Raw genomic sequence first — 12269 nt, forward strand, 5'->3', positions numbered from 1 at the left:
TGGGCTCAGATACTCTTAAGAGGTACACACACTTCACGCGAGCTTAACTCTGGCAGGTTGAAACAACAGGGACTGTTGACTGCTTCTTAGAGTCAGAGACAAAGCCTGGGGATTTGTGTTTTTGTTTGATGGATGTGTGTGTCTGGACGCATGTATGTGTGCACTGGCAACCTACTTGCGAGGGGAGGAGGCTGCTCTCATGAATGACGGCTGTATGAGTGTGTGTGTGTGTGTGTGTGTGTGTGTCCGTTTAATGCTGTGTGAATGCTGAGGGTGGCATAGTTGGGTTTTACAGCGGAGTGATGCGTTAGCCAAACAAGCGCTTGCTCATTAATAGAGACAAAACCACAGTGTCAGAGCTGTTGGGATGAATTGAAAATAGTGGGTCGCGGGAAAAGAAACCGTGACGCATGATAAATAGCTGTGAGTGAAGTCAAGGGGTGCTAGGGCACTAGATTAATGCTGTTCAGATGGGATCCAGCAAACATCTGGGGACTGAAGAGCACCGGGACTGACTTTTGGATGTGTTTGCGTTCATGTGAGCTTCTGCCGGTCTCACAGTGGGAAACATTAGCAAGTTCTCCCCCTGAAATAACGGGACGGGAAACTGTTTAACCTTGGCTCGATGTACTTCCCTCCATGAAACTATCAGATTGAAAGACTGCTTTACAACCAGTTTCCTTCTGCCATAACAGTCGCTTATTTACAGCTGCAGACCGGCCCATTTCCCCCTCCCTTGTGCCTGAGTGTTAATGGCAGCATTGATTAAAGCATTTACAGTGTGCTGCTGGTTATCATGTGCATAAGAGATTCCAGCTTCTCCTCGATATATTGTACGTTGCCTATGCTGATAAAAATGTTAATGGTGGTTTTCAGATCAATCAATCTGTTTGTAAATGACTGTGGTAATGGTCATCTCAGGGAGATTTCACCTGTATCCACTTCTATCCTCATTAATAGGACACAGGGAGACTCCTTTAGTCTTATTTTAATGAGAACCTCCAGTACCTGTCAGCTTTTTGCAAATTTTTTAAGTGCCAATCTAAAGCTGAAGTGTGTAATTTCTTTGACGTTAAAATATATACTCTTAGTCTTATCCCAGCCAATCAATTTCCCCGAAGAGTGAAAACACTGTCTCTGTGGTGTTTTCAAAACAGGTGTTAGCATAATTTTAACCCTAGGTCATGAACCCCAGCTTTAATAGTCCCAAAGGTACACTATATAGAGTGAAGGGTTCTGAGGGAAAGGGTAAAAGTATTGAACAATCAACATCCCAAAAGTCAAGGTTTTTGGTTGTTACCTTGTTCCAGTTGGGCAATGCTGCCCAATCCTGTTCCTGGATATCTACCTACCTGTAGAGTTCAGATCCAACCCTAATTCAACACACCTGTCTGTATTTATCAAGTGCCCCTAAAGATCTCAATAAGCTGGATCTGTTGTGTATGATCAGGGTTGGAGCTGAACTCTGCAGAACAATTAGATCTCCAGGGGCCGGTTGCACCAGCTGTGAGTAAGTTACAACATAGCCTAGTTTTGATATAAATTGACAAAAATAAAGTAAAATTACAACATACATACCGCTTAAAAAATTCACATTGCACCATTAAACTTAGTTGATGCGCAACTCTACGTATAAACAAAACTTTTACGGAAGCCTCCAATCAGGAGTGGCTAACGGTTGGAATAAAAACTGCATCAATATGCTCTTGTTTTACCTGACAGACTTCAATTCTTTAGACATATATGATAATGCTGACATTTTCACACACTTAGATTTTAAGAGAGAGAACATTATGTGAATAAATTACGATATGAACTAAGTACAGAGTTAGTTACAAACTAGCTAGTAGTTACTAAGCCCCTGACTTTCAATGTTCCAATTTAAGAAAGAATGGCTGGTGCAACTCAGGAATATGATTGGGCACCCCTGGCCTATACTACTGTAATTACAACAAAAAGCATGGTGACCATTCAAATGTTGCTGTGTAGTCTGACTTGAAATAGCATTAAATAGAATTCTTTTCTTTCTGCTTTCTTTCTCATTCAATCAGCATTGCCATTGATTAGTCACATGGCATTTACAGCTCAGGTGATTGGCTGACCGATAACTTTATCAAGGATGTTTGCTCATTGTGTGCAATTTTATGTGAAATGTCAACTAGTCTCTTGCTTTTTCTGTTGTTTTTGCTCTCTCACACTGTCTCCCGCTTTTTCTCTCTCTATGTCGTTTTGTTCTCTCATCTTACTTTCTCTTACCATGTCTCTCTCTGCTTTCTTTGTTGATCTTTTGGCGCTGGAGGCAATAAGAGGTAGACAGAATGATTTTTCTTTCCTTCCTGTCAAAGGTCCAGATGGACAATTTCTGCCCGTCGAGCCCATGAACAACTGTGGCACTGTGGCATCCCTAATTCTCTCTGCCCTCTGCTAGGCAGGGAAAATGGGAACGGGGTTGTGCTGCAGAGAATCAAAGAATCTCTCTTATACTCCACTTCTTTTTCTGACCTTTCAACCACTGCGTCAGTTTACCTCACGAACTCATGTTAAGCCACAGATATCTTGTCTTCCTCCTACATCCTGGACCACTAGGATGATCTAAAACATCAATATCATAGCCAAACCAAAGCAGAATTCACTTGGCTTACTAGATGCTGCAGAAATGTGTATATTTTTTGCTGTTTTCTCTGCCATGACTAGAGGTGTTGGCATGTGCGGTAGTGTAGCTCTTTGTTTACTCAACTCTCGGAGGTGACTGTGGTTTGGAGTGGTGAGCTTTTGCATTGTGTTGTGTTTAAGTAGGATGGTGAGTAAAGTGTTCTTCATCACCCTGTTCTCGTTAACGACTCCTCTTCATGTGCTGAAACCACAACAGACGAAACCTTTGAACTGTGGCATCTTTGAGTGGAATGCTCCCTTTTTGCCTGGCAAAGACAGAAATGTTTAATTGGTTACTGTGTTTGAGGTGGGGAGAGAGTATGGTTGATGTTTTTTTTTTGTTTTTTTATGAGGCATTATAATATGGTCTAAAATGAAATGTGAATCTATGTGAATAAAAATTCCTTTGAAATTTTACTGGGTGCGTGGGAGTAAATTACTTTTACCACTTGAAAAATCTTTCAGTGCGTCATTCATAACTTAAACATGAAGCATGGTGCAGATTATGGGGGTGTGGGGAGGTCTGACCACCCTAATTAAGGCTCGAACTGTCTAAAGGAAGCCAAAACAAAAGGTTTATAGCAACAGTAGGATGTTTGACCATTTTCCGCTAGGACCAAAATCAAATGGCACATTGAAAAAACAGATATGATACATGCTGTTTGGTTGATCTGAAAAGTTTAACCTATCTGATACTCACTGTATAATTCACATACTGAAATCAAACATTAGAAACAAAAGCCCCATACAGGCAACTCTATTAGTGAGAGGATGTGAGCTCTAAGAGTGTACCTTGCCGCTGGAGTGCTTTTACTTAGGTGGGAAATGGAAAACCACTTGCCTTTTGTGCAATGATATCTAATCCTAAGATCACAATGAATGAGCAGAGCTCTAAGATTTGCGACATGAGTATTTTTAGGGGCCCTAGGACAGACCCCTGAGGAGCACCATATTCAAGGAATCTTTTAGACATATTACTGAGTCACTAGGGGGTTGCATTTGCTCGAACAGACCCGGTATATTACGCAATAAATAAGGACTTTCTATTTAGTGTTCCCTATATGCTGTTTTAACTTTTTTTTTTTTCTGTTTCACTACTGGTACTGTTCTGAAACTGTTATGTAAAAACGTTCATGAACCAGGACTTAAAGGAGGACTCCGATCAATTTTAACATTGAGCTCATTTTTAGCGCAATTTTTCACAAAATTGCGATTGTTAACTCATGATTTCTGTTCTGTCTGTGCGCACCAATCTTGCACTTCTATCTACTCCTCAACCAGACCACCTAGAGACTTCGGGTTTTCGGCATTATGTTAAGGAAGGTCTAATCTCGGGAACGCACAAAAAAAATCCAGGAAAAGATTTACTATCTCTTAGTGTTGTGATCCCATGACGTGAGAAAATTGCGCTAAAACACTCACTGAGTTTTTATTACTTGTTTTGTAAATTTGGAGTGCTGTCAATACAGAGAACAACGACAAAAATCGGTGTTGCCTACACCATGTTATCCTCTTTTTAAAATTTGCACCCTGTTGACTTCAATGGGGCAAGTTTTAAACCTGCTTTTAGCCTCTTAACATCCTTGATGTGTCATTACAAGTGCCCAGCCAATGTGAGTGATTCCTTCGGGGTGAACACGGGTGAATCTGACTGCAGTAGATGTAAAAGATATTAATAAAAATGATGTTATTTCAGCCAGCGCACATACCTGTATTTTCTTCCTGTTTTCGGTCGAAGTCCAAAGTAATCGATTGTCGAGTTCACGCGCGTGATCATAGGTAACTAAACCCATAGATATCATATAAAGGCTAGATGTCTTAAGGCGGAGTCACTTCCGGCATCACCGGCGGCCATCTTAGGACAGGGCTCTGTGAATTAAGGTGAGTGAGCAGCACGCACACAAATCCTCTTATCTCGCTGAAATCTGGACGGATTTACAAACGGTTTGGTTTCTTACAAACGTTATTAACGTGGCTATAATTCTGAATGCTTAAACATTTTGAACATAATTATTCATATGTATGCAGTATAATAGCTACATCTCTGACGTTTATAACAAACCAAACCGTTTGAAAATCGGTAGAAAATTGAGCAAGTTATGGTTATTTAAAAGTACATGCACCATGTTATGAGTGAGCGAGCACCCTGTCGTAAGATGGCCGCCGTGTGCGGATGTCGAGCTCCATTGGCCAGCAGCGCGGACGAGACATCTAGCCTTTATATGATATCTATGACTAAACCTATGCGTGTGAACTCGACAATCGATTACTATGGACTTCGACCGAAAACAGGAAGAAAATACAGGTATGTGCGCTGGCTGAAATAACATCATTTTTATTAATATCTTTCGCATCTACTGCAGTCAGATTCACCCGTGTTCACTCTGAAGGAATCACTCACATGACCTGTGCACTTGTAATGACACATCAAGGATGTTAAGAGGCTAAAAGCAGGTTTAAAACTTGCCTCATTGAAGTCAACAGGGTGCAAATTTTAAAAAGAGGATAACACGGTGTAGGCAACACCGATTTTTGTCGTTGTTCTCTGTATTGACAGCACTCCAAATTTACAAAAAAATGAGCTCAGTGTTAAAATTGAATGGAGTTTTCCTTTAATTTAAAAGACTTTAATGATGGTTTATGCGCTCAAGATGCGATGACACCAGCCTTTAGAAAAAGAATTTACATTTTGAAAAGTTAATTTGTTGCAAATAGCTACCCGTTATCTGTGTAATCCACATCTGATTAAACGGATCAGCTGTGTCACAATGTCATGCTAGGACTGGATTCTATCCAGTAGAAAATCCAGATAAGCTGTTACAAGTGCTGGAGCCTCATTGATAGTTTTGATTAATTTGAACTCAACTTGTCTATACTAAAGATGGCTGTGTTTTTCTCAATCTCTATCTCTCATAGTAACACGTTTTACCTGCTTAGGTCCTTTTGGATATAAATCTTCATTAATCTGTATTCTAGAAGGTTTTTTCCTCTTTTTTTTTTTTATTCATCCATCTTCTGTTACTTATCAAACAAAATTCTCATTCCCTATAGATCTACACTGATTGGGCGAACCATTATTTGGCCAAGTCCGGTTGTCCAAGGCTTATTAAGGACCTGACTCAGGACATACCCGATGGAGTTCTGCTGGCAGAAATCATCCAGATAATAGGTGAGAGCATGCACACACAGACACACAGTGCAGGCTAAGAAATCTTCACAGCTCATCTGAGTGATAAAATTATTTGTGTAAAACATAACTACTTACAGTGTTTCATCTTTAAGTTATTCTGCTCACGTTAAACTGGATTAGACGCCGTAGAAAATCAGCAACATGAGAATTGAATTCTATTTCTGCACTATTAAAGCATGTGTCTCCCATGTGTTCACTTTAGTGAGCCCAGAGTGGTTTGCGTTGTGTGCATGTGTGTCAGTCTGTCTTTTTTATTTTTCCTTCTTTCTTCACCCCCATCCCATTTTCCCCTCCTCTGGGCTGTCCTGAAACGTTATTATGAACCTCCAGCATACAATGGCAGATCTTATGTCACAAACTCGCAACCAACAGCTGATGAATTAACAGCCGTTCATTTTCTCAGCATTTTCTCTCACACTGCGAACATACATATGCCCATTCAATCACAAATTCTCACAAACTGCAAAGGCAAACTTTCTTGCCTCATGACGGTAACCCGTGGATGGAAAGGCCAGAGGTTATGGTATGCTTTTTTGTTGTGTACCAGTGTGCTGCAGAGGTTTAATCAAGCAATATCTCTTTTGCAGCTAATGAAAAGGTAGAAGATATTAACATCTGCCCCAAGACTCACTCTCAAATGGTAAGTGTCTGTTTTCATCTATAATGCTTTAATAGTCATTGCTTCATTGGTTAAATTAGTCCATTTGTGATTATGCAATGTAAATAAAGTCATAGCATGATGACTAATACAAAGATTTTAACATTATCAGCTGTAAATAATTCTTACAGAACTTTTGATCAGAAGGTGAAAATACTGTTTAGTAGACAAACATAAATTGTATATATGAAGAGTTGTCATCTGAAATTTTCTTCTAGAATGATAATTTTTATCAAGCTCGTATATTTAAGTTCAATAATTTCACTTAAATGGCAATTAATAGGTCATTTTCAAAATGAAACTACTGAACTTGAATATACAAGCTTCATAAAAATGATCATTCTTGGAGGAAATTTCAGATGGCATTTAGAGGTTTTTGCATCTGAACTCTTCATATGTATAAGTTTAAACAATTAAATGAACTGAAACTGATAGTAAAGAAAACAAGTGTCCAGTATTACATTCAAACTTCTACAGTAGTATTTACAAATCATGCTTGGATGCTTTCCATGAAGTTGGTGAGAGAATGCTTGTTTAACATTTTTTAGATCTTCACGTAATTTACATACTTTCCTATATGTTATTACATAGTTGTGATGACATAACTGTACATAACCAAAATTATTTTAAAATGTGTCCAAACCTTTGACTGGTAGAGCATTTTTTGTTGCATATTTATTTCTTTATTGTCACTACAGTATTATATAGCTATTTTGTCTTTGCATTTCTATGATAAACACCGCATGTCACTATAAAATAAACCAGTCTCATGAAACCAGTCTTCTGTCACAAAATCATGAAGATCAATTATTATTTTGTTCCATTTGGTTGACCAAATGATAATGTTTTTGTTGACGATTTTACAAACTAATGATTCTTTGTTGTTATACATGTAAGTAAGATCCTCTATGCTTATGTTGTGTTTCTGCTGTGGCACATTGCAGTGATTAAACTCTTGCTAAGCTGTAATACAGTAAAGGCTTTAATGGCCTCACAGGTCTTTCTGCAGTAGAATGGACCGACCGGGCACTGGGCTATAACTCTCTGCATGTCAATGAGTATAGCAGAGAACGCTAGGATAGTTGCTGTGGATTTTTCCTAACAACTCCCATGTAGGTATGCTTGTCACATTGGAAGAGCACAAAGACTACAGTAAAAGATTTAGTTTTAAGTTCAAGGCTGAGTGTTTTGGGGAGTTGTAGGAGGTTTCATTCAATAGCCATTGATCTTGCACCTGCGGCCAGCATGTGTGTGCACACATATGTAGAGGTTTTACACTGAGGAAGCGTGCCTGTTTATAAAACTGTTTACGGGAAGTTGAGGTTATAGTGGAATCTGACATACACATACTGTATCACAGCCAAGCTTCACAAGAGTAACCTATCAGCATATTGTTGCAGATTGCTAAGGTTTTTGTCAGTGTTTGATTGATAGGAACAGGTTATTGTGCTAAAACAGCATGTCTTTTTTATAAATGGGATGCTGGTGTACAGGGTTCTTAACTATCTTAAAGGGTTAGTTCACCCAAAAATGAAAATTCTGTCAGTAATTACTCACCCTCATGTTGTTCCAACCGCGTTTATCTTCCGAACACAAATTAAGATATTTTTGGTTAAATCTGAGAGCTGGATCACTTCTCCATAGGCTGCTAGGTGACCGAAACTTGCTGGCCCAGAAAGGTAGTGTTTTTGCGCTGCGCGTCTGTGTTGCACGTCAACACGCATCACACACATGACCAGCTTCGGCCAATTGTGAGCCTACGTGGTGACGTGTAACACAGACGCGCTACGCAAAAACACTACGTGAACCAACTAGAGGCCCAGAGAGAAGGAAATGAATAGTGGAATAAAGTCGTTATTTTTGTTTGTTTTTGCGCACAAAAAGTATTCTCGTCGCTTGATATACTTAAGATTAAGCCACTGTAGTCACTTGGACTATATTAACGATCTCTTTAATAACTTTTCTGGGCAAGCAAGTTTCAGTCACCTAGCAGCCTATGGAGGAGTGATCCAGCTCTCAGATTTCATCAAAAAATATCTTAATTTATGTTCCGAAGATGAACGAAGGTCTTACGCGGTTGGAACAACATGAGGGTGAGTAATTACTGACAGAATTTTCATTTTTGGGTAGTAGTGAATGAAATGAAAATGTTGTTTTTGTCTATGCAGTGAAAGTCATTGGTGCTTATCATGATGTTAAATCATGTGAGATGCATACATTCAAAGTAATCAGAAGGCTGATTAAACCACTGGAGTTGGATTACTTTTACGATACATATATGTCCTTTTTGAAGTTTGAAACTTTTGCACACAATTGCCTGGTTTCTCCCAAGGTTTTTTTTTCTTCATTCTGTCAGGATGGAGTTTTGGTTCCTTGTCACTGTCGCCTTTGGCTTTTGGCTTGCTTAGTTGGGGACACTTAATATTCAACAATATTATTGATCTTCCTGCATTGACACCATTATATGAGAGCTGAACTGAGCTGGACAATGACATCACCGTTTTCTCCAGAGCGACTATGGATATATATAAATGAACTAAATTAATAACTTTTTTTACAACAAAAATGAACCATCACTGAACATCAGCTGGACTATGACACTATTTTCTTCTAGATCTGTACAGCCGAAACAAACTTATTTGCATTATTTTCCTGTTATAACTGTAAAGCTGCTTTGAAAAAATCTATATTGTAAAAAGCGCTATATAAATAAAGGTGAATTGAATTGACTGATTGAATCTGGAAGGAAAGAAAGCAAGATAACTGAGAAAAAAAGGAGATATAGTCCTCAGATGCCACGTCTGTAAATCATAGCAAAAAAATCTGGCATTAATTCAATCTCAAATGCATGATATCATTAACAAGCGTGGTTGAACGTCAAATTTGTGACAATACGATTTAGGGAAAAAGTTGTGACTAGCTATATGATTTCTTCAACGATGCACCATATTATGGTAGTTATGCCGCGAGTAACGTCGTTGTATGGGAAACTAGCATTTTTTGCTGGTTCACCATCAAAAATCCATGCTGGTTTAAGATGGTCTTTTCTGGGAGTTGTGTAGGACGGGGTCATTTATGTGTGTTAAATGAGAGGATAAGAAATATCCTGCCCCCAGCCTGGTTAACATATTCAGGAATAAGTCAGGAAGCTAATCTATTGTGCCCCTTTTCCTGTATTTGTTACTGTGTGGCAGTTAATATTAAACAGTAAATCATGTCAAGCCTCATTGCTCAGGGAGTCGGCAATCTGCCATTGAGGAATAATCAATTATAACTATCATTCAGAAAGGAAATTCCTTATCGATTAGGATTAGATAGCCCTCCATGCATTTTCCGCTGTGAACCAATAAAACTTTACAACTTTGGCATTAGCAAAAAAAAGCCACTTGCTCGTGTCCATTAAAAGCACCTGTTAAAAGTGACTCAGCTTCAGTTAAATGAGTGTACTGTTGGGTGCTTTCCCAGGCAATGAAGATGGTTGCTAAATTACATGCGTAATAAACTCTCTCTCATTGATCTGATTGGTCTCTCGGGGCTTAATTAAACTGGCATGAAGAGAGGCAGATAAATCGTTGCCTACAGGCTGTCTGTTCATTCACTGACCCGTATGGAAACGTTTGTCTTTTGAACCGCAATTGCACAAGAAGCTAAAAAGGTAGGACCCTCTTAGGACCCACTTTTCCCATAAGGAATGGCTATGATCCCAAGGCTGGTATTTGGATTAGTCTGGAATTCTGAACATGTTGGTACACCAAATGAGCCCTCTCTGCCATTCGCAGCGTAGTCAGTGAGAGACAGCTATTTCGGGAGGTTATGCATCAGAATGGGAGTTCCCCTGTACACAAGTATATCCCATTAGCCTGGCTTTCTTAGCAGATTCAGGGATTGCAACATTTGAAGCCATCCCGAGGCATGTACACAAATTATTTTGCACAACCAGATCCCGAAGATCATCAGAGGCAACATATTGGAAAATTCTAGCCTGGTAATACCAAACTCTGCTACTTCGCTTTGCTTCGTAGACAGAGTCTGGAATGGCATAATAGAGAAGTGTTTTCTCTCTCGCGGGGGGTCGCTTGTCTGAAGTTTAAAATCATTGGTTACCCGTAAGCCAATCACATGACGTTTGGTTATGGCGTGTGTTTTGCGCATGCTCAGCCGCATCTAACTTCCACTGTAAACACATGTATGATGCGAAAACAAAACCATAAAGCGAAATACCGGAGTAAACATGGCTGTGAGCGACTTTTGCAGATTATGTGAAGTAAATCTACGCATCCACGGTACAATCAGCGTCTACGTCACGTCTCTCAGCCCGCCCTCTGTTCGTTGATTGGCCCGGCCGTCCGAAGGCCGCTGGAAAACTGAAAGATAGGCTGCTATCTCAGACTGACTACAGAAGCGAAATGAAATTGAGCGGAAGTAGGAAGTCTGACGTAGTCAGGCTAGGAAAATTCTAAATTTAAAATTTAATATGCAGTTTTGTGATCTCATTTAGTATAAACATTAAGATATCACTGAGGAGACTGTTGGCTTCTTAGTGGATGTTTTGTGGCTGACGGCTGCTTCATCAAATCCCTGTTTGCACCTCTTTCCTCTCCTATCAAGCATTGTTGGGACAAATTCAGTCTGACAGTGTTGTCTCATCCCTAAAACTGGAAACCACAGGAACTGTGCATGCAGAGCGCGCCTTTGAACACAACCAGACGCCCTCCAGCTCAGAGAAAGACAGAAAGGAATCCAAACAGTGCCATAAAAAGCCATTCAACTGAAAGTGTTGCATTACTAATCTATGTAATAAAAAAAAATCAATAATAAACCACATTGCACTTCAAAAGGCTACAGATGACTAGGCACACAATTGGACTGCAATTCCCAGAATGCACCACATAAACTTCAAGTCTGTCTATACACATATGAGTTGCTGTCAGTGTCTCTTGCAGGTTTGATTTTGTGGCCATCAGGAGAGGCTGACTGATTGGTTACCTCTCAAGGTCTTGTGGGAGGACCAGTGCAGTTAAGTGTGTTAGGGCTTGTAAAGTGGCTGCATCATCTGGGCTCCATCTGTTCGCTGACAGCTGAGAGATTCGCTCCTCGCTGCGTACGCAGACATCAGCATATCCCTCTGATGGCACACCGCATTCATCTTTATATGATTAATACAGCATCTACCCAACTGGTCGTTAGAGAGACCTCAGATGCTCAGCTGGTTTACCCTTCTGGATGTCAGCTCGTCCACATGTCAGGATCAATGAACCATTTATTGAGGATGAAGTTTGGGTTTTTACAGAGTTTGTTTGGTTAGTTAGAAAATGTCTTCGTCAAGAGGATGGACTGTACGACTTAATCGAGTTAGTTTAGTTAGTTAATTTGTGAGTTAGTTCCTCGAGAATATGTTTTGTAACTTTATTGCGTTAGTTTGTAGTTAGTACTGTTAGTTAGTTCATCAAAAGGATGGGCTTTTGGTGTTGATTGTTTTAGTTTTGTTAGTATGTTAGTTCATTGTGAAGCATGGCAATGGGTCTTGATTGAGTTGGTTTTGTTGTTTAGTAAGTAGATCATTGAGAGGGTGGACTTTGGGTCTTTATTGAGTTTGTTTTCGAACTTTATTGTGTTCGTTTGGTTAGTTAGCAAGTTAGTTCATCAAAAGAATGGACTTTTGGTGTTGATTTTGTTAGTTTGGTTAGTATGTTAGTTCATCGTGAAGCATGGCAATGTGTCCTGATTGAGTTGGTTTTGTTGTTTAGTAAGTAGATCATTGAGAGGGCG

General features: G+C 39.6%; 1 protein-coding gene across 5 annotated transcripts in view; it reads left to right on the forward strand.

Annotated features, from left to right (window-relative positions):
- nav3 (neuron navigator 3) overlaps window positions 1-12269 on the forward strand; it is a gene marked incomplete at its 5' end in the record, with an annotated part of 170024 nt that overhangs the window by 42207 nt on the left and 115548 nt on the right. For all 5 annotated transcript variants that reach the window (XM_081362799.1, XM_081362802.1, XM_081362800.1 and 2 more), the window contains 2 exons: window positions 5704-5821; window positions 6430-6482. In XM_081362799.1, the coding sequence (XP_081218925.1) occupies window positions 5704-5821; window positions 6430-6482 (171 nt within the window). The remainder of the gene's footprint in view (window positions 1-5703; window positions 5822-6429; window positions 6483-12269) is intronic.

This window comes from Scardinius erythrophthalmus (genome assembly GCF_964197995.2).
Source record: "Scardinius erythrophthalmus genome assembly, chromosome: 4".
NCBI lineage: Eukaryota > Metazoa > Chordata > Actinopteri > Cypriniformes > Leuciscidae > Scardinius > Scardinius erythrophthalmus.